This window comes from Lates calcarifer, linkage group LG5, assembly GCF_001640805.2.
Source record: "Lates calcarifer isolate ASB-BC8 linkage group LG5, TLL_Latcal_v3, whole genome shotgun sequence".
Lineage (NCBI taxonomy): Eukaryota > Metazoa > Chordata > Actinopteri > Centropomidae > Lates > Lates calcarifer.
The window spans coordinates 26,815,814-26,838,900 of record NC_066837.1 but is presented as its reverse complement, the minus strand read 5'-3'; the positions used below and the strand labels follow the sequence as shown (position 1 = coordinate 26,838,900).

Genomic DNA, 23,087 nt, shown 5'->3' with positions numbered 1-23,087 from the left:
AAAAATATTAATAATTTTAAATATAATACTAAATATTAATCTCAATCATGACAAACTTGGAAAATGATTTTAAAAAGCATCTATCAGCCAGAGGTGATGAGGGTAGCTTGCTTTGGTTTCCAGTCAGAAACATTTCTTGAGACTCAAGAAACATGGAAACACTATAGCCCAGTGGCACAGTTACCACGTGCAGAGCTGGCAGTAATACTGAAGAGATGTGAGCGTACACTTGCTGAGGAGCTGGTTCCACAGAGATTCATAGCTCCTGCCTGCTTCTTCCCTAAAGGGCTAAATTGCAGAATTACCCTCAGATTTGCCTGGTAGTAATGCTACAGTTTCCTCCTTAATAATTCTGTTCTTCACAAATGGCCACATTTGGCTCTTTAACAAGACTACATTTGTGTCTGCAATCACTTCCTCTGTTCACACAATGATTACACCCAATGGTTTATCATAGACACATAGCAGTTAATTGGCGGTGAACAGTTAATTGTAATTTCAGACACATCCAAGTCATCATCATTGTGCGACATTAAAATGTTGCATGATTGTTCATTTTGTGACACATTTCATGGCAGAATCATTAGCAATACTTTCCATTGTAGTATAATTTTTTCCAGTGTAATTTTTGAGTGCACAATATGGTGCAAAGATTTCAGACATAGAGATTGGAAATTCAAAACAAGACTGGACAATACATACAGTGCATTATGTAGCAAAAAGGGAGTGATTTCAAGCAACCCAGTCAACAGCCATGCCAGTGGCTCTGTAGAGCCCAGCGATGCTTTAAGTTAAATGCTAAGATCAGTATGCTAACAAGCTTACATACTCCCAATGACAATCTTAACATGCCACCATTGTCAGCGTTGCAGTTTAGCATATTAGCATGCTAACATTTATACATTAGCCAAAAGTACAGCTGAAGCTGATGTAAATGTCATCATTTCAATGTCCATCCATTTAAAAATTCTCAAAACCAAAATTGTCAGCCTAATGGAGGCACCAGTTGAACAATGAATGTCTAAGAGCTATGTTTTATGCCAGTCCAGGTAGTAGATGTTAAGATATTTCACTGCATACAACTTTGATCCACTGGTGGTCCAACAGTAAAACTCAGGGAATGACCTGATGAAAGTGGTGGACTGACCAGCCAACTGATTTTTACCATCCTCAGAGCCACATTGCTAGCATGACTAAAAATTGAAATTTAAACAGGCAATATATAGAAAATAGAGTCAACATTTTTGAACACCATGAGAAATATGTGTAAGAAGTTATGTCTTTTGGGATAAAGACAAAACAAGAAAAGAACATTGGTTGTTGTCATGACATCTACTCCGAGTGGCTGCTGAACTTTGGGATGCACCAACAGCTACGGCTAGTGAACTAAATGTTCCTGTGATGAGGAGAACACAGATAAGTTGACAGAAGTACAGAAGGGCTGGAGGCCAGAGATGAAGAGGAAATTGGAGGATTATTACGAACAGAGAGCAAGGTGGCCAAACTTTAATTGGATCTGTGAATGAGAGCGAGTGAGTGTATGGGCGCTGAGAGGAGAGGGTAGGAGTGGGCTTGTACATATTAAACTATGAGGAGGGAAATGAAGTGGATCTTGTGCGAGGAAACTACTATACTGCTCCCAGCGTGGGAGGTGGTGGAGGAGGAGCAGGTGGGGCAGAGTGTCTCCTCTGGTCCCCCCAGGTCCTGGATCTACAGCTCATTACTCCCTCAATCAGCCTCTCTGTCCCAAGTCACCATCTCCATCAGTCATGTGCTGGAGGGGCTGCTGGGTGCTCTCAAATCTGCTCTGTCACTGACCTACAATATACCTCAGATAGATCACACTTTGTGCTTGACTGAAACCGTGGTACCTGTAAATATGAGGAATACAGCTTATTTGTGTTTTTTGTGATTAAGAAGATTTCTGATTCTTATTGTTCTCTCATTTTTTCATATCTTGGCCGTAGGACCCTGTGGTTTCAAACCGCTGTTTTAAAATACACTCTCACAACCTGTTGAGGAATAGTCTGAATACAAGTAACTCTATGTCTGCCTTCTGAATACTCTACCAGAAATCTTCTGAGCATCAGTTTCAGTTTCAAAAAGCTTGCTCCTCTGTAGAGGATGGCAGCTATAGTCAACTTTTTCATTAACAAGTCCTCTTTCTCTTTCTCTTTCTGTCCTGGGTCTGCATCCTTTACCCAGGACTTTGTGTCAGTTGACTTCTGTTAATATTTCATCCAGATGTCTCTAAGCCAAGTTCACATTTGCTCTGTCTTTGCTTGTTCTTATATCACATTCTCTGCAATTAACTTCTTCATCCTCTCTCAGCATATCTTGTCTCTTTGTGACTGATATCCTGAGGTTTTCCTCCTGTGCGTATGTCTGGTCTGTACAAATTGTCATTTTTGTCGATAAGTCTTTTGGAGTTAAAGGGTTCGTGGTTAGTGACTAGAGCAGGGGCGTTGCTAAGCATATAAGCTCTACTGGGGCACCCCACCCCCAACCCCACCCAAAAAAAAAAATCACACACCCACTCATCCCACTGTCACAGCTCCAACTAAATCGACTACTAATAAAGGTTAAATGTATTATTAATGAGTGTATGAACATACTTAACACATTTTAACTCTATCAACATGCTCTATGGCAGAAAAATCAGATTCTTACATCCAAACAATAACAAACACACATCTACAGAAGTCATGCAGTAATGTTTAGTAATAATGTTTTTTAATCAATAATGATTAGTATAAAGTCATTTGGTTTCATAAAAAAACTGAATTACTGAATTGGGGGGCAGGGTTGTCCGACAGAGGGGGGTTTATTATACTGAGTTTACTGCGGACTTTTCCGACGTTTGGGGTCGGCGTCTGTCCATCTATGATTTTACAGACTTGTAACGCTTGCTCTTAACCTGGTGAGTTGTCAACCTGTCTCCTCTGCGGCTCCTCCGCTCCTGTGCACTGACGCATTCACGGGCCGCTCTGCCAAGACAATGGTAGGAGAAACACTGCTGGTGGGCTGTAGCTTCTATTTGGAGACAACACTCTTGCTACACGTTTGAGTAGAAATACATCTATTCTTTTCCAGTCAGTATACTGTAATTATATATTTAATTATATAATGTAATTATATATTATAATTGATGCAATGATAAACATTTATTGTTGCTGAAAATGAATCGTGACATTTATACTGGGGCACGTCACGAGGTCTGGCAACGCCCATGGGCTATACTGAAACTTTTCATCTGCCATGACTCAAGGTTACGACTGGAATTCATTGCAATTGTTGACAACACCTTCTCAGTCTACCAAAAAAGCTACAATGCTAGAAAAGGATAAAGCTGATAAATTTTCCAAGCAACACTTCAATTGTGCAGTTGGTAAGTGTTCCTTTAATATTGCATGGCAAATCTGGCAGCTGATGAGGATAATACAATGTCCTCACTTCACAATGGTAAATGGCCTGTATGTGTAAATTTCATTTTGTAGTAGAATATGTAAAGAAAAGACTGTGAGGAAAAAAAGAATATTTGCAGTCCAACTGCCTCTCACCACATTTCTCATTGTTACATAAGCTTCACAGCAAACTGCTCATTACGTGGCAGTGGGCTCCTTAGCTCCAATACAACTACTTTTTTCCAAAGCAACACTTATATTATGATACATTATGATTAATATGCTCTTTTTGATCATTAATAAGACAAATGTGAAGATGGAGAAGGTCTTGCCTGATCAGCATAGAATCATGCTTCATTACTGCTTTCACTTCAAATTAACATCAAAGTGTAGTGCTAGTGGTATACTGGACGTATTCTGCTAATTAAAGACATTTCCTGAACATACAGGATATACCTAGCCCACAGCACAACAGTTTAAATGGAAATTAATCCTAAAGAACTGTGTTGAAATATGTTGAAATATGTTATATCCTATACCACCACACTGGTACATTTTTAATCTGTGAATTTCTGTTTCAGCTGAACAGCACAGAGACAGACCGTACTTCTGATGTCACCCAGAGACAAATCCTGGAGCAGCTCCCACAGTGAATATTAAAACAACTGTTGACACTATGACAGCAGCCATGGTGATTTTTCAGGACTGAAGCATGATTTTCTGAGTCACAGCTGTAATAAGCCTGACATTCAGACTATACTCATCTGGACATATAGTAACCAGCAGATGCCACCTGATGACATCATTACTTAGGTAGACTATTGTGTATGCTTGTATAGACTGATTTAACTGTCAAAACTGTAACTCTCAAATAACTTGAATATGCTCAGGTTATTTAATGAGGTGGATCTTCAGTGACTGCTTACAAGAGGGCAAAAAAAAAAATAAAAATAAAAAATAAATTAAATAAAAACAAAAACCACAGAACTGCAGTACAGAAAAGCCAAAAGTATATTTACTGTAATATAGAAATCCCCTCCATTACATAGGTTTTTCACTGAGAGCACTGACAAGTTTATTTCTCTGAACTCTGAAATGTTGTGCCCGCTGAGTCTCCACAGTTCTCTTTTGATCAAATTAGGACTCCCTACCAAAAATGTTTATGTTCTGCGTTCTTGTAAAATAATAATAATAATCCAAAAAAGTAATTAAATGAAAAAAAAATCTTATTTTTTCAAACTCATTTACTCATTAAAAATCTTTCTGTAGAATAGTAGAGTTTAGAGAATTAAGAATCTATGACAAGCAGCACTGAAGATAATAATGCAGTGATTGTATTACAGCAGATGAATAAGTTAGTGAATAACTTGTTATCAACTTTTGACTGCTGATTACCATGAAGTGCACAAACTGTTCTGGCAACTGGTACCAGCAGTGAGAGACTTCTTCCTGATCAGGCTGTGGAACATTTTTAAACTTGCTATAAAAAATATGGTGTGACGTGAGCTGGTCTGACACTCGAAGCTTTAGAACAGGACAGAGCCAAGCTCTCAGATGTATGTATGATGGGGTTTTCTGAGGCAAACCTGCAGCCTCTCTTTAGATTCACCAAGGTCTCCAGAAACTAGACAGCTAAGGCATATGCAGTGTTATGTAACAGTTTCCTCTGTACCCTACATCAGGAAACACGATGGGGAGGATGAATGCGTCAACATTTTTACACATAATTTACATTTCAGTTATTAAAGCCAAGGCTTCAGATTAAGAACAGAGTGGTATGTGTAGGGGTGTGTGTTTAGGCTATAAATACCAATTGTTCTTAATTCTACTCATTCCACCCATAGAAGCTGGAAATGAGAAGACACGGACACAGCTACATTTGTATTTGTGTGTGTGTGTGTGTGTGCGCATGCGCATGCGCGTGCGCCCTCACTGCTGCATTTCCATTAAAATCTCATCTGTGCTCCTGTTCTTGAAGGTGCATATATATTTTACAGCACATACATGAGATGCTTCTTGAGCTCACCATCGCACCTGTCAGAGCTGAGCAGCAAGCTTGAAAGACTTACATAGCTTATATATCATCATCAACATTAACAGCGTGTATGCACCTCCTGTATATAAGTGCATATGTGATTATTCACATACATGCAGGAAAACATGGCACCCTGGGGGAAGGGTTAGCATGTGTAGAACTGGTGGTCTTGGTGCAATACTGAAGAGATGGAGGCAGGCACTTGCTGAGGAGTTGGCTCAACCTGCTTTGCATTCCACAGAGATTCATTGCTACTGCCTGCTTCTTCCCTAAAGGGCTGAATGACAGAGGTGATGCACCCTCACATCTCCTAGATAATCTTTCTATTCTTCTTGAATGGCCAAATTTAGCTCTTTAACAAGAGTCTACAACCACACTACTTGCTCTGGGAGGCTTAGCTTACTGCTGGCACAGTGGTACTTTGATCTAAATGCTAATGTAAGTGTGCTCACATGTTAAACCTGACAATGATAACATCCTGATGTTGGCTGATTACAACTAACCACAAAGTGCAGCTAAGACTAGCAGGGATCATTAGTTCTGTGGGTATTCAGTCATATACCAAAGAATTGGAGAAATTTTTGAATGAAACCATAAGGCATCACCTGAATAATTACAATTCATCCTGACAGGAACATGAATGTCTGCACAAATTTTCATTGTGATCCATTAGTTGTAAAGACATTTCATTTTGAGCCAAAAACGTCAGCACTGTGGTGACGCAACAGCAAAAGTCAGGGGCTCTCCAAAGACATTACAATATATTGTTTGGGACCTAAACCAATCATAGCTACCCAAATAAGACCATCACTTTTCATGTGAATTTAGATATACCTTTCAAACATTGGAAAGAAAAATCACTATTACGTGTGTAATGACTGTAACAAATTCACAGTTTTCTGCAGCAGGCAATGTTTGTATAATGCATTTTTATCTATTGCATGTGCTCTTTTCTGTTTGCTGCCTTTTAAAGATGCAGCTGACAACAATTATGCTACATGGGTTGTGTTTGAAATCATTTATATTATTTAAAGTGTTATTTCTTATTCATTCAAACTTGATTTTTTATAAAGCTGGGGTGACAGGTCTAGTACCAAATTTTGTCCTGATCCATATAGTTAGTGGGAGTGGCAGTACTACACTGGATAGTCAAAAATCTTCACCTGCTTGAGCAAGATTAAAAGTTAGGGGATCATTAAAATCCTTAGGATTCATTTTCTTTGGATCTTGAAAATGGTTTAATGGCAATACATTATAGTTGTTGAGATATTTCACTCTGGACTTAGGTAATCAAACAAAACAACTGACCTACCAACAGCCATCACCAGAGCCCCTCCTATAGCACGGCTAAAATTTGACACGCAGCAGGAGCTTTTATTCCTTCATCTGTTGTTTCTTTCTCTCTGTTCTCCCTGATTTCATCCTCTTCCCTCTGTCTCTATTTTCAGATGCTCACCTCCCCCATACATAGCAGCAGTGGGGAAATCCCTTGAAGATGGCGCTCCATCAGTAATGATTTTCTGCTCAGCTGAGCAATGAAAGGTACACATACACTCATTCTGCCTGGCACTCAACCATTTCTCCCCCTCTCCCTTTCTCTTTCTCTCTCTCCCTCTCTCTCTGTAAACCCCATCATCCATCCCTCAATGCATCTCATTAAAGTTTTAAAGCCAAGGTAAGCCAGCACATCAGTGAATCCCTCCATCCGCCCACTCTAACCATGCCAAACTCCTCCCCAACCATTGCTCATTTTCTTCCCAGTTTCTCACTCTGGGGCTGTGTGAAATTAAGGAGCAGACAGCTGGGCATGTCTTTATTTAGAAAATAATAAGCAAACAGGAGAGACAGCAACTAACTCTACAAAGAATGGGAGGAGGGAAGAAGTGGTGAGAGGGAGCTGCATCACTTTAGGAGATTTTAGAAGAGTTCTGTGTCTCAGTGCAAGATGGAGAGCAGGTTGATGGACATGCAGGCCACAGCTGACATGTTTACTCTGGTCTCTTCTCAATCAAATTGTTATTCTCTACCAAACCTGGCAGGCGGATACTGAATGGCAGCTGTACACGATGTCTAGAATAAGTAATGTCCCTCCCAGCAGCACACAGAACTACCTCCTCTAAGGCCTTTTTAAAGCAAGCCTCTAACTTTTGCTGTGTGCAGTGGTCATGGTGGCCATAAGTAACAATTATAAGACAACAGAAAATTCTATAGTGTAGAAGAACAGCAACATGAGTATAGAAGAATCACAGAGTCAAAACTGACTAGGTAATGTCACTTACACAGCAAGTATCTAATGTTAGCTACTGTTAGCCAACATAAGCTAAGATACATAAGTTACCCCTGAGTGTAATGAATTGTGGAAAAGTGAATTTTATTCCTTGTAAATTAAGTTATTTATTTTTTGAGGATGAATGTATTAATTACACTTCCAAAAGTCACATAGCTGTGCTTTCATTTAAAAAACTGAAGACCAAAAATAAATAATGCCTCTACCACCACTACTATTACTACTTCTACTAACATGAATAATAATATACTTTTCTGAGGGATCTAGTTATTTTATCATTCTATATTTTTTTTCTTTCCACGCGTAAATAAAGGCTGATTTTCTATTTTGAAGCTTTGGTGTTCATGCAGCATTTATGCTAAATGAGCTTATCAAATTCAACTGAGCTAAGTAAGGAAATTTCATATATAATGCATATATGATACATGACTAAAATTCCCCTGGTTCATTACCAACCAACCAGTTAAATTCATTAATACACACCACTGAAGGTTGACCGTACTAAGTCCGTAAAAGGAAAGATCAGTCCCATGCAAGCCACAACATTCATTTTTGGAGGCAGAGGGTATTAACAAATGGTTCAGTCAATATTATCCAGCAGGCTTTTAGCCTTAACTTGTTCTCTGAAATGAGATGTTGGTAAAGGATATCAATATTAATGGAATAACACTGAGACCTCATTATGCTGAAGGTCATGGCAGGATGTGGATTTAGAGCAGAGGAAGATAAACGAAACACTTTCACGGCAGTGAAGAAACACTCTGCCAGCTGTATGACACCTCCTGAAGGCAACCTGTCATTCTTACTTACACACTTTAAAAAAAGTTCTCCACCTCTTTCAAATTTTTAGCTGAAAATTTAGTAAATCATCCCTGTGACTTTTAATGTGTGCAAAGTGAATTCAATCATTAAAATGCAAAAAACAATACAGGCAAGTAGTGATTTATGTCACCAAAGAGACTTAGTACACTGCAGATAGAAACTGTATCTGGGCGTAGTGTAGTGCATGGAGAATGAAGTGCTCGCCTCCATTTACTGAACATCACATAACAGGAAATCTCTTTAAATCCAGTCAGTGATGTCTGAGTTGGTGGTGGTGTCTTACTCACAATTTATCCTTTTACTTTTATCCAGTGGGTCCTATTTAGAACACACACCTGTCATAGTAGGATTAAAACACTATAACAACATTAATGATGACTTCTATTCAGGAAACAAATTGAATTCAGCCATCTTTATTTTCATGATTTAAACCTACTGATGCGATCAGATGCGGATTCATCCAGGAGTGCACCAACAACAAACTAAGAGTCAGAGGCTAAATTGAACACAGGTTGTACACAGACACACTCCCATACACACAGTCCCTGCTTCTGTTGCTAGCTTACAGCTAACATCCCGTGGGTGCATTGGCTGTTTGGGGCAAATCAACACAAACGATCCAATGGTCTCTAAACACATTATTAAAAGCAGCCTAGCCTAAGTTTTCACAAGTGCAGTGGCCTCACATTACAAACCAGGCCTTATTTTTGATTTATGATCTTTTTAAAATCCTATTTTAATTTTTTCTAATATTGTTGCTTACATCTTGCATGTTTCTGTATTGAAATGAAACATCATTTTTTAAATACCTATGTTTGTACAATGGAAAAAATGGGGCTTTTTGTAATCTAACCAAAATTTGCCAAATTCTTAATACCGCAGTGTTCAAAGCTGTCTTAACACAAATAGCCACACAAGAACTTGATCTAGAGAAAGTTGCTGAGTGATCGGACTTCCTGATTTCAGGAATTAGGAAATATATTATGAACAAATGAACAAATCTACGAATCTAACAATCTGAACAAGCATTCAAAGTCAATCTGTTGGTATTTTTGAAAACTACTGCCATTGAAAAATTTCTTTCATACTTCAGTTTGATACTTAACACTTACAATGACCTAATTCTCTGAATGCCTCAGAATTCTGTTTCAGAACTAACACGCCATACAGAGATGTGGAGTTACAGTAAATGTGTATGTAGAATAGGAATGACGTATCTATGTATGTGTGTGTTTTGTGTTGACAGGGGATCGGAGGTGATGCAATCACCTTTGCCTGGGTGTGCAAGCCCCACACGCTTGGAGCGCTCCACATACAGCTGACTGGCTGATGCAACTGATGTGCTCCTGTGGTTTAGCTTGAAGCTCCATCAGTACAGTCCTCTGAATGATGCATCATGGTGCATTTACATCAGGCCACTGTATCAGCCAAGTCTCCCAAATGAACTCATTTCGCCTGAATATCCTTCACCTATTTTACTGAAGCGTGCTCTGCAGGGATCATCATCCCTGCATCGCTATGGATGATGTTGGTTTATATTTTTCATCATAGCTGAGTATTTCTCATCATAGCTGAATACTGAGCAGGGTCAGAGCTCAGAGGAATGTTTGCTCTCTGCTCAGGACACATCATTGTGTCCTCAAAGTGTCCAAGCACTGATCCAACCTGTTGTCAACAGGCTTTACAAATGAATGACTGACACACCATCTTCTGCTTGGTCAAAGTGAAAATGTCTGTTCCTTTATATGATTATTATAGAAAAATAAAGCATCACCTAGCAGAGAATTAATCCACTATATCTTAAAATAAACTCTAAATTACTTCAACATTTTAATCAAAACTCACATTAAGTATAACAACTTTGAAACATTCTTTTGAGAGTGTTTGTGCTGATTTTTGATTGAAACATTCAAAGCCACAGCGAGACTGAGCAGATCATGAGAAGAAAAGTTACTCAAATTCTTCCAAAGTAGAAAAATTCCTTTTACTTTTTCTTACCCACTGAGAACAACCATAACCATAAAGCTCCTGTGTACAGATCTAATGTTTCCTCTCCTGCTGTTTATAGCCTGTTTGGCCTCACTAATGGAAAACTCTGTTTAAATGTTAACATCTAGGTGACAAAAATCCCCACTCCCCCAGAGTGAATTTGGGACATATTCAGAATGTATCATGTGGAACACATATCTAAGAGTAGCTTGATGTTTCAGACTTTTAATGTGTACTAAGAAGCTGCACTGTGGCAGACAGAAGGGAAAGAAATTGTGAGAGAGACACGTTACCATCGGAGGGCGATCTTGATAGGCGTGGTGAGGCAGGAGGTGAAGAGGTCGGCGGGGAGGTCGGGGTTCATGGGCAGCAGTTCGCTGGCCTCACAGGCTGCCAGCTGGATGCAGTTCTTCATGGAGGGTGGCAGGGGCATCTGGGCTAGAGGGTGGCTGGGATTGATGGCCGCAACCTGAACGGACAAAAACGTGATGGTGTTTGCTTACATTCATTTGGATGCAGTGACCACCTGAGCCACATCCAATACAATCCATCAACAGACTGAACAGGTTGTTTTCAAATATCCAGTCAGGAGGGACATGATCTCAGTAGGAATCTGGGTTTCAGACCCAAACTGAATTATTTAACTGTTCCACAGCCTGAGTTAGTGTCTGGGGAAAAAAACAACAGAGGGACAGAGACAAATGGGAAACTGAGTGACAGACATCTTGACTTTAAAGAGGTGAAACTTGTTTGTGGCTAGTGTTTCTGTCTGTCAGAGACTGTCTGTCTGTGTCAGCAGACACAGGTATAGAGAGCATCCTTTTGTGACAGCTCTATTTGTTGACACACATTTAGCGAAAATAAAGGTTTGAGTAAAGCTGCTGCCTGGGCTGAAGAAAACTGAATTTTTGCATTGTAACAAAGGCAGAAAGCTGGCATTGTGGCAGCATTCGAAGTAGTTAAAGTTTAGATGGAGTGACAGAAGCAAGGTGAAAGGATGACAGAGGCAGACAAGACACCGATCTCAAGCTGGAGAGCAGATAAGCCATGGAATGAAAGGTCAGAGACAGACTTAAGAGCAGCAGCTCCAGACTGATGTAGATAGATATGCAGGGAAGGGTGAAATAACAGAAAGACAACTCAAAGAGGAAATAACATTACTGAAGACAAGATGAAAACTGGTAGAAAAACTGATTAGAAGTCCAAGTGTGAGTTTGTGCAAATGTCCAGCAGTGGCAACAGGCGAAAGCCGTTGTTGTTGTTGTTGTAAGCTGTTAGTGTTCATCAAATCTGACATCTTCTAATCGCTCCAGCAAAACCTCTCTACAAAGAAAAATCTAAATTCATTTCATTTTAAAAATATCAGCTGAGCCTTGTCCATCAGTGGGCTACTTTAATCTTCATAAGCTAATCTACCACCACATTAAAATTGAAACATGAAAAAATAAATACATCTCTAAATCACCCCAAAATCCTCTGAGTTCAACTTTTTGCTTGGTTATGGACAGCATGAGATGAGCCATAAAAGTCCTTTTTTGTTTTGTTTTCCCTCTGCTGTATTAAAACAGGAAGATCATTTGATTGCATAAGATACATACAAGTGCTGTCTCCAGGTTTGCTGCCCTGTGCTTCAAGGCCAAACATTACAATGGACACCTTGCCCGGGACATTTTGAGAACGTAATGATAAAGTGATGGTTTATTGATCCCAGTGAGGAAATTTTCCTCTTGCTTTCGCCTTAGCAGGTGGTCCTCAGTGGTAAACAATCCTCCTGTCTATTCTAAGAACAGAAATAGTCTGGTGTTTCGACACTCTGGGATGGCTCAGTCAATACTTGCAAACGTGAAAAACGGGGGAGGCTTTCATAAGATGTAAAACTTTAATTATAATTGGAGTCTTGACTATTTATGTGCTCATTGTACTGTTGATTTGTTTGCAGGGAGTTCAGTATGAGGCAGCAATCCAACAATTCCCTTTATCACTGCTGACTGCTGTGGCTTGTTTCTTTCATTCTGCAGCCCTGTCTAAGTTTACTGAGAAATTAGGGAGGGAGATGATGATTATTATTCTTATTATTCATCTACTCATTATTATTATTATTATTGCCTCTTTTCTGCAAAACCAAGCCTCTATTATTCCAAGAAAGAAAGCAGCAGCTGCTCAACATTTAAATTGACTTCATTTACATTTACTCATTTGGCAGACACTTTTATCTAAACAGACAGTAAAAACAATTCACTGACAGTGTTGGTTTTTCGTTTGTTTTTTTCAACCAAAACATTTTGATGCATTACATTGCCAACAGTTCTGCACCTGAAAATGTCCATGATCAGGAATCTAAGTCATTGCTGGTGTTAGGAGCTGTGGAGAGTGTTGATGACATGTCAGATTACAGTCTAGACTGCTCTTCTTTCAGGGTTGTTTCACCGGCAAAAATCCACAATAAACTGCCTGAGGACAAAAGACTCAGATGACTACACAGCTTAACATCGGCGTTGTTTCAAAGGGTCTGATTTACAAGTAAAAGGCAGGTAAAGAAAAGGAAAATGAACCTAATCACAACTGAGGGAATTAGAGTAGTAGAGTTGAACAAAGTTAGGTTAAGAATCAAAGATCTTTGGAGCAAATGTCTGACATGTCATTGTCCGTGCTTGGCAGTGCATAAAACAAACACACAAACACACACAGACACACTCACACACCGTTTACTGTGGCCTTCTAAACAGATCAGTCTGAAATCAATATTGGGAAATGCATACAAACCCCTTACTATATTACAAGAAAGAGCTATAAGAATTATCACTAAATTGGATCATAAAGAACAAACTAATGCAGTTTATAAATTACAAACATTAAAATTTAATAATCAAATTGATCATAGTAGTGAATTAAATAAATAATGTATAAAGCACATAAACATTTGGCAGCATCAAATATTCAAAACAAAAGAGACATCAAATACCTTAAAAGGATATGTATGTTTCTAAAGTTAGAGGGGAGAACAAAGTCCTAATGCATTTCAATAAAAGGGACCAAAACTGAAACCTCATTCTGTAACTTTACTGAAATAAATTTGAGCGCAAAGAGTTTACAGTGCTGATATAGTAAAGCAACAGAATGCCTTTCCTTAATTCTGATCACTTGGTATTCATCTTGAATATTAGCTCATATGCACATGTATAAACAATCAGAGGAAGACCTACACTGAGTATGTGTCCAATAATCTAGGGCATTTGTGTGAGATGCATAAATAGGCTGTAAGGTACTGACTGTAGATATGCATTTTGGTATAAATTGCAAAATGATACTGAAAGGCCTCTAGAAGAGCTGTAGACACCCTGATCAGCTGTTAACTTCAGCGGAAAATGTTGATTTAAGCGCTAAAACTCTTTCTGTGTTTGCAAACACTGCTGGGGCTACAGGCTTGGAGGCTGAGCAGGAGGTGGGTGTGAGAAATCCTCAAACTGTCTGGCACCAACACTAAAAGCCCTGGAAATCAATCTACGGTGACAAACAAATACAGACGATTATGTGAGTGTGCAAGAATATAATATCTGAGAACATACATGTTCACATGGGCACATACAATGTACAATAAAGCCACGAAGCAACCTAAACACAAACACAGCAGTAATGCACCAGAGCTACCGAATCAAAAGTACTTCTCAGGCCTCCCAGCTTGCAGTGTGCTTTGGCTCAGCATCTGACGCAAACTGGGGTAAACCCACACTACCTGAGGTGAGTAACGGGGGGACGTGCACATTTTTCTGAACCCAGAGAATGAGAAGAGCCAATTACAGATGAGATGGGAAAACAAATGCAACAAATGATCCATGGGCTGCCCAGGAAACACAAGGAAAACAAGGAACAAGACAGGAACAATTTAGAAAATGTGCCATTTCTGCTGTAGGCCGCACAAGCAACAAAAAATGTTTTATTCATGAAGCTGCCATAGCCTCATTCACGTGCTCAATCCTGTTTCCAGTTAAGCTAATCAAACTGCAAAAAAAGGCTTGTGATGAGGCAGTGTAGATTTATGTAATGCCTGCCTACCCCCCGTATATACTACATACCCTCTCTGCTCTCTGCTAGTCCAATAACTCATTAGTTGACTCTATAATAAGTGGTGGAAAAAAGGCAACAGCATCCGAAGCTCAGATCTCAGTATGAGACATTATGTATTTACAGTGCCGCTCTATAAGGGGCTCTACACACACATGAATAAATCATGATATTAAAAATACAGAGGAATAATCTTAATTAATGGGGGGGAGAGTGTGATAATGTGTATAACTGTTCATGTGTCTTTTTTCCTATCAACATGCATATTTCATTTCTCTTTGAAATGTTCGCAGGCGTGAGTGGGTGCCTGATTGTGGCTGCGTGGATGGAGCTGTGCCAATCTCCTTGTAACATAATTCCTCATCTCTCTCACTCTAATGAGGAAAATGTCGACTCGCTCACAGAGACAGACATCACAAACAAAGCAGCGTGTGTTTCTAAAGCCTCTCGTGGTGTCAGCCTAAGAACAACATTGTCTCCTGAAAGAAATTCGGAGAAAGTGTGCCGCAGTAATCCTGACGGTAAATACGACAACATTGCCAGCAGAAGCTGATTAATGCCAAGCATCCACTGTAATTATCACATTAGCATATTGTAATCTCACAAATTATCATGAAAATAACCACGACAGCTTTCTTTTCTCTCTTTTCCACAGAGTATATCAGGGTGCAATTTAACTGCTGAGAATTTCCTTTAAAAAAAACAAAGACAAAAAAGTGACACTAATTTATGAGACGAATGCCACAGGGGAGAGGGATTTCACATGGAACACGTAATCATGACAGAAGAGTACAGTCACACACGTGCACACAGGGCTACCAAAAAGCAACTCTTGTCAGGCAATAAATTTTACAGCCATGCGTTAATTATTCATTAAAATGATAGAAGGAGCTGGTTGAGGCTTAATGCGAGCATCCCGACAACACAAACACCTAATCCACAACACACACACACACACACACACACACACACACACACACACACACACACACCCCCTCCGCCCTGGAGCTAATGCAATGACCGTGTTTGCTGAGTGCACGCAGGAAGTGATGAGATATTTAAAAGGAAGCAGGTGGCCCTATAATAGAGCACTCAGAGGACGGACACGGACACACGGACACACACACACACACACACACACACACACACACTGACTGACTGACTGACTGACTGACTGAATGCACTGCAGGGGGAGGTTCATATGGTGCTGTGGAGGAGTGATAAAACACCTCCTCCTCTTTTTCATATCTTTCTTTCACTTGTCTCCTCCATGCTCTTGCCTTCATCTCTATCAGTGCATCTCCAAATAATACAGTCCCTGGTGAGATCAGGTCTGTCGTGTATGTGAAACGTGAGTCAACGGTACGCATTTAAAAATGACAAACTGTGTGTGTGTGTGTGTGTGTGTGTTATCATTTCATGATCCCACATGCGCAGAGTGTGGCAACGGAGGGATTCGGGTGGAGGAGTGCGTGGGCGAGGAGGGGGACTCCCCGCTTGGATCATCTCCTGCATGATTAAAAAGTCTCTGGAAATCACTGCCTCTCTCCTCATCTTCCATTACCCCTCCCCACCATACACTTCCTGTGTGAGTGGGTGAGAAGGCCAGGCACTCAGGTGGAAAAGTGAGATTGCTTATGAAAGTTATGCAACTTCCCCAGCATTTAACCGGGTCTCCTCCTCTGTCTATTTCCCAGCTGTAACCCCAAAACTCTCACCTTTAAATAAATGTTCTTTGTGCGACGATGCAGCTAATGCCTTTGGAGTACATGGTATGCCCTGCTATGAGAAAAGTACGATATTGTCTCCAAAAATGACTTGTCCATTCTTGTCTCAGCCACACAGCAGCTAACAATGACCACAGCCACTTCACAAGCTTTACTCCCAGGCCTTAAGGCTGACTAGAATTACACTTAAATGACAACAGTATCTAACACCTTTATCTTGGCTGTTGCCTTGAGAGAACTAGCTATAAAATAAAACTAGCTGGATGTTTCAGCTCTGCTCTATTTGAAGTTAACATGCAAAAACTCTTCCTTTGTGAAGAAAAGAAAAACAGCATATATCAATTTCACTATCACTTTTTACACTAAATGTAACACTAAATGTAAATGTGTGAGTTAATTACACACCAGCTCCATGACGTGCTCTACATCTAATAAAGACAAACCATGGTCTGTCTTTTGGAGAATGATGATTTTGACGAATGATGATTTGATTTTAACCCAGACAATGGCCAGCAAAAAGTTTGTGCGACAATAAAAAAAAAAGTCAAGGAAACAATGAAATTCCTCTTTGTTAATATGGACCTTGGTAAGAATAAAAATAAAATCAAATCTCTTTTTATGATTTTTAGTTGCAGTCCTGCCATGACCTCTGCAAAGTTCCACAGGAAAGAGCAGGAGAGACTGAAGATTGAGAGACACTTGTGACGAGTTCTGTCAAACACTGCGGCAACTCAGCAGTTTGCCTGCTGCCTTCACCTTTACTTGAACGGGTAACGAAGCTTTCACAGCAGCTCTTCTTCACTCTCGCTCTATCTCCCACCTCTCTGCTCTGTACTGTTCATCCTGTACCTTTCTCTCTCTCTGTCTCTCTCTATCTCTAGTTTTCCAGCTAATCTACAGTCTGGCTGAAACCTCCCCATGAATAATTGAGATGAATGACAGCACCATCTCATTAGGAATTCACATAACATGCCATAGCCGGGAGAGAGAAAGAGAGAGAAAACGTAATAAAAAGATGAAGTAGTGAAAGGACTGGGGCTGGTAGTGGTGTGCATGTTGTGTATGTCTGTGAGTGTGTGTGTGTGTGTGTGTTGGAGGTGTGCTTATGTACTCCCAAGACTAAACCAAAACTCAATCATTTAAAGCCAGCTGCCCATCTGATTGGCTGAATCACAGGACTGAGGACATTGTGGAATTTTAATATAGAGGATTCAAGCTGAGAATCATGACTCAACACTCACTGACACCACTTAGATCTCCTTTATAAATACTTAATAGCAGAGTGTGTGAGAGTGAGTGTATATTTGTGTATAATTTTGTAGTGTGTGCATGTATGCAAGTGACAATCACCCACTTTGCCACTAATAACTCCTAAACACCATTTCACCGTGTTTGCCTGCATGCCAACTGTGTGCGTTCGTATGACTCGTCTTAATCTTTGAAGTGTTTTTTTCCTCTCAAATTACTTTCTGTGTTGTGACATGCCATAAAGTATGAGTGTGTTTGTCTGTGTGTTTGGCTGCCCACCTCCAGCTCCTGCTCTCTCTGCAGGGCAAACTGTTTGAACGACTTGACGATGATTCCCGCGTTGGAGCAGTCGTAGACGAAAATGGATGGACTCCCCATCCACGTCTGCAGGTCATAGATGGACAGCGGTATGTACTGGGTGTAGTTCTGAAAAAAAAAAAGAAAAAAAGAGAGAGATGTCAGAGTAAGAAATGGGAGAGATAGCGCGTCATATTATTGCTGCTAACTCACTTTTACAGATTTGTGTTTAATTATTAACTAGTCATCTGTTTGATGGAGAGTGTGAGCAGAGGAGAGAAACATTTGAAAAGAGAGAAAAGAAAAGATTATAATGAGAAAGACAGAAAAATGAGGATGGAAGGGACACATGCAGTCATAACTCTAATAACCATGGTTTTATAAAGGTGTTGTACTTCATGGAAAATGTGGTTCCTTGACATTGTTTCAACACCAAATCTCCACTGATCTCCTGCTTCAGCATCCAGTGACACAGCAGCTTCATTTCACAGGACACAGAGTGAAGTATGAGGAGTAAAATGTGGAGGGAAAGAAAGGAGAACAGAGAAAGAGAAGAGGACATAAGACCCGAGGGTGTACTGGAGACGAGGTACCAACAGCTAAGCCTAGACAGCAGTGGTGCATCATTGTGAGTGGGTGCTTACTTATAGGACAAGGCAATGAACAACTCAAGATTTTATGTCTGATCTGCAAATCAGCGACTCTCTACACCGCAGTGGGGCTAGACCCTTGGATAAGAGCCTGTAGGTAAGCTGTTATGTTTGGGTGTGGAATCATTTTGACCACAAGATCTTTTTCGTGGAACTCAGGAACCTTTCAGGTGTTCACATATTTTGCATGGATTTTGATCACAGGACCTGAAGTCCAATTTCAGGGGAGGAAGCTTCAAGAAGTTCTAACTATACAAGGATGGTCAGTGCCACTGCCATGGTTGAGTATGTAGTACAAACTGAGAGCAGATGTTAAAGCTGCTAAAGTAGCTGTTCAGACCATTCAGACTGCAAGCAAACACCAGTTTCCACTGGTATCAATATCAGCTCTAGATACTGGGATTTCTTTTACTATTAATGATGTTCAAAATTATTTATTAATAAGTTACTGCAATGTAGTATTGTAATTCTATAAAGCTGGGGGACTCAAAAGAATCATATTTAAAAAAGAACAGTAACGGCAAAGGTTCCAAAAAACTGTGGATCCATAATGCAACGACAATGTCTGTCTTTAATTGTTAATAGCCTGATATAAGCCCAGATGTTTCTAGTTTAAAACACAGGCCTTCTGAGTAGTATAAGTAATATAAGCAGTAGTATAAGACCCAAACTTATGTTGATGTGTAAAATCCTTTAGCTCCTTTATTTCCCAAAACTTACTAGTAAAAATTAAGGATTGAGTAACTGAGCATTTTTTTTAGAATTACCAGCTATAATCTCTAGAATGGACTAACAGTAAAGACACATCACAATGTAATTTCATGGCAAAAGCAAATGTTTTGGATATGTAAACCTGACAATAAATGTCTCACAAAATAAACAAATCAGTGTGTTTAGCTTTTCATTTGCTTTATGTGTCACATGACGCTGCTAAGCTTTTAGCAGCTATGTTAATGTGTGTATCATAATACAATTCAGAAGCCAAATAATATACAACAGTCTATTCCGTCTTAAAGTATGGTACCATAATTTAACTGCTCATATTAAGTTTGTTCATATACTCTGAGTGAGTAGCAGGAATCCAGTCTGAACAACAGTGCTCATTCCTGTCATACCATATCTTTACCTCTACATACACGAATGACAATGAACTAGGCCTAGCTCAGCTGATGCAACCACTGTATAACTATATGAATAAAACTGGAGCATGTCAGTGACTCTCTCTGTGACCACAGACTTTGCAGCATTAATCTGATGAGTGTATGGTGTTAACATGGGCTTTGATTTACTCAGATTATTGTGTTTTTGTTGCACAAGTCAACACAGCCTGTGAGATCACAACAACATATAATAAATCTATCTTGAAAATTTGTTCCAGTGAAGGTCTACAACTCTATCTTTGTGTGTGGTACCTTATTAAAGACCCAGATCTCCCCGTTGACTGTGGGTCGTGGCACCCCATGGCCGTTGTAGTGGAAGAGGACTCGCTCCTCTTTGGCATTGCGTCTCAGCGACGTGCACAGCTTCTTCACCTCATCCACTGTGGGGTCCAGACTCTGCTTGTAACGTGCCTGAAAAACAGGAGGCGAGAGAGGAAAATGTTTTACATCTGAAATTCATGTCTTGGGCATTTTACGCACTCTAAGACAGAAGTAGGGACTCAATTATACAGTAACTCCCAAGCTTGAAGTAGTGTTTTCCATACCATAATAATGTTTGGCCATTTTGCTCATGTAAAGTAGCAGAACAACCAACACAAATAAATACAAAGGTGTCGTGAAAATGTGTAAGGTTTAATATAAGCAAAGGTACACATCACATTTGCACATTGACAACTTATCATGCCTACAAATCCTAAGAGATGCTAGGAGAAGAGTAGACTACTCATTACATCCCTATTTATCATGTTAGATGATGCAGTATCTGCTGGTATTGGTGGGGTTTAAATTAATATATCACACAGCAAACAATGCCCTTGGGAGAGAGAAAGACGCATGGAAGAACACACAGAGACGTACATTTATGAGAAACTAGGTTGGATAGCCATGAGGGGGATGATCCTGCTGGTTTTCTTTACAGATTTTTTTATGTTGTGTGCGTCACAAGCCTTCGTATGAGAGAGGAACTGAGGGCTCAGGTTGATAAAACAGTGACTTACATAAACACAGCTTCCTGCTGTTTATCTTAATTAGGTACATGTCTGTGGCTGACAACTAGTAAACAGACACAAGAACCAACTTTCTTTGAGGGAGAATGACACACTCTGGGCCTTACGTCATGGTCATGGTTTATACTTTAACTACAGCTTCTACATTTCTCTACAACATAAACAAACAGTATTATATTTGACATGTCACATTACTAATAGATTTTCGAGCTGAGAGGTACAGTTTGACGTTAATCGTCTGTAAAGTGCTGCATAGAGGTAAACAGCTTGACATGTCAAGCTGACCCACATGCAGCTAAGAGACACAGAAGAGCTTGCTCTTGTTCAAGACATCTGAAATTTCAAGGAAATGACAAACAATAGAGAAGAGAGTAAACTGCAAAACAGTAAATCCTCATACAAAGCAGTGGGCTAACGTTCAAAACTGAAGAAGGTTTAAATTACAATTTTCCTCTAGCAAAAAATCAATAAATATATCAGCTGAAGCCTTAAATTCTCCTTATGGCATGAGATTTCAGATAATATTCAGATAATATTAACACCAACCATGTTGGTATTACTTACAATCAGACAATGTCTCTTAGTGTATACTCTTTATATCCTCAAAAGATTTAACAGCTGAAACCACTCTGAAATAGCCTGGTTTTCTGGCATGTCTGAAATCTGGTTATGATTTGATGTACTACATGGCCTCTGTCAAAAAATCCACAATAAACTGTAGAAGTGGATTGTGTTCTAATATTACCAGAGTAGTGTATGCATTGTAGATGTATATGTAAAGTAGATGCATTTTACATCTTGTAGCTAAATCTCTAGTCTTGACTTGATTTGCTACATTCTCAGTTTTAAAGGGACAGAAACATTGCGAGCTCCTGCATCATGACCAGTTTCATACAGCCTGAGGATTATCATTATATAAAAGAAACTGTATGTTTTTGTCATGCAGGCAGCGGTTAAAATATATAAAATATATAACATATTTTACTATAAACTAGGAAGTCTCATCCATTCCTAATGGTTCACTATGTGTTAGTAAGTATATTGATGTACAAATTCAGAACCTCATACACGTTTTCCTATTAAATATTAGACATCCAGCATGGGGAAAGATATTGTTTCAATTTTGAGCAGCCTGAAAATAAGGCTCTGAATCAGTTAAGAAGTGACTAACAAGCTGACAAATCAGATAGAGACATTTAGTTTCCAATGATCCAATATTATATTGACTCAGACAAAGACATTCTGCTTTACAAGATGTGAAACCTTTAAAAGCCCTTTCATGTTTTCCAACAATAGTGATTTTAACTGGAAACTTGTAGATGTCAAACCATGAGGTTGTTAGTTGGTCTGAATTTGAAGAGACACAAATGCCACAAAAGCTAAATTTAATTGGTGGGTAAACAAGGAGGCTTTCTTAAAGGTTTTACACTTCTCAGTGTGAAACTGATGGAAGGAAAGGTAAAAATACAACAGAATACAATACAACTTCTGCAAACCTCTTGTATAATGCAGTTTTACAGGCTTCACAGCAGTGCTTTTTGAGTGTTTTTGTTTCACAATGAAACACTAGTAGCTGATATTCTACACATAAACAAACATAAAAAACACAGACCACTGGTGCTACTGTTGCTTACTGCTGCTTTACTGCTGTCAACTTGTTTACTCTGCCACCTGTTGCTTACTTAAGATCACACTTCACCAGTCTGAGTGATTTTGTAAGAGTGAAGTCAATGTGATGCTCGTGCCTGTACCCATGTGTATATACATGGTGGGAAAGCTGCGTGAGAAACTTTAAAGCAGTAACAACAAGAGACGGAGGACATGTGCATTGTTTGTGCTTCTTCAGTTCATTAAATAGTGTTTGTGTGTGCATGGATGGAAGGGACACAGAGGTGTCAACTAGTTATGCAACAGAAAAGCACCCGGTTGGACCAGTCTGAATCATTATCACACTCACCAAGGCCCTTCTGTTATATAACTAACATGCCTTTTACCAAACAGCCTGCCTCCTCTCAAATGGCTTTGAATCACAGGAGAAGCCATATTCTAACCTCAACTCCTTACAAAACTTCCAGCTACTGAAACTAATGAAAAATAACAAGACAAATTCTGACAATGTTAGAAGTGGGAGAAGAGCCTACCCATCAAATCAAAATGGAATGGTAGGACTGGAAAGCTTGAAACTAATTTGAGATATCAATCAATTAAAAATAACACATACCTTTAGAGAATGACCATTAGAACCTCTTCTTAGAACAAATACAGTGGTGGAAATACAGTGGTGGAAAGAAGTTTTCAGACACCCTTAAAATTTTAAATCAAATATTATCATGAAATATTTGGGAAAAATCTTTTTTGTGTTTCAAAAGGTGTGGCTGCATTACACAGACACAAACAAA

General features: G+C 39.4%; 1 protein-coding gene across 5 annotated transcripts in view; it reads right to left on the bottom strand.

Annotated features, from left to right (window-relative positions):
* rptor (regulatory associated protein of MTOR, complex 1) overlaps positions 1-23,087 on the bottom strand; it is a 162,063-nt gene that overhangs the window by 84,062 nt on the left and 54,914 nt on the right. For all 5 annotated transcript variants that reach the window (XM_018678495.2, XM_018678493.2, XM_018678497.2 and 2 more), the window contains exons 5-7: positions 19,934-20,092; positions 17,854-18,000; positions 10,831-11,006 (exon numbers count right to left, since the gene is read on the bottom strand). In XM_018678495.2, the coding sequence (XP_018534011.1) occupies positions 10,831-11,006; positions 17,854-18,000; positions 19,934-20,092 (482 nt within the window). The remainder of the gene's footprint in view (positions 1-10,830; positions 11,007-17,853; positions 18,001-19,933; positions 20,093-23,087) is intronic.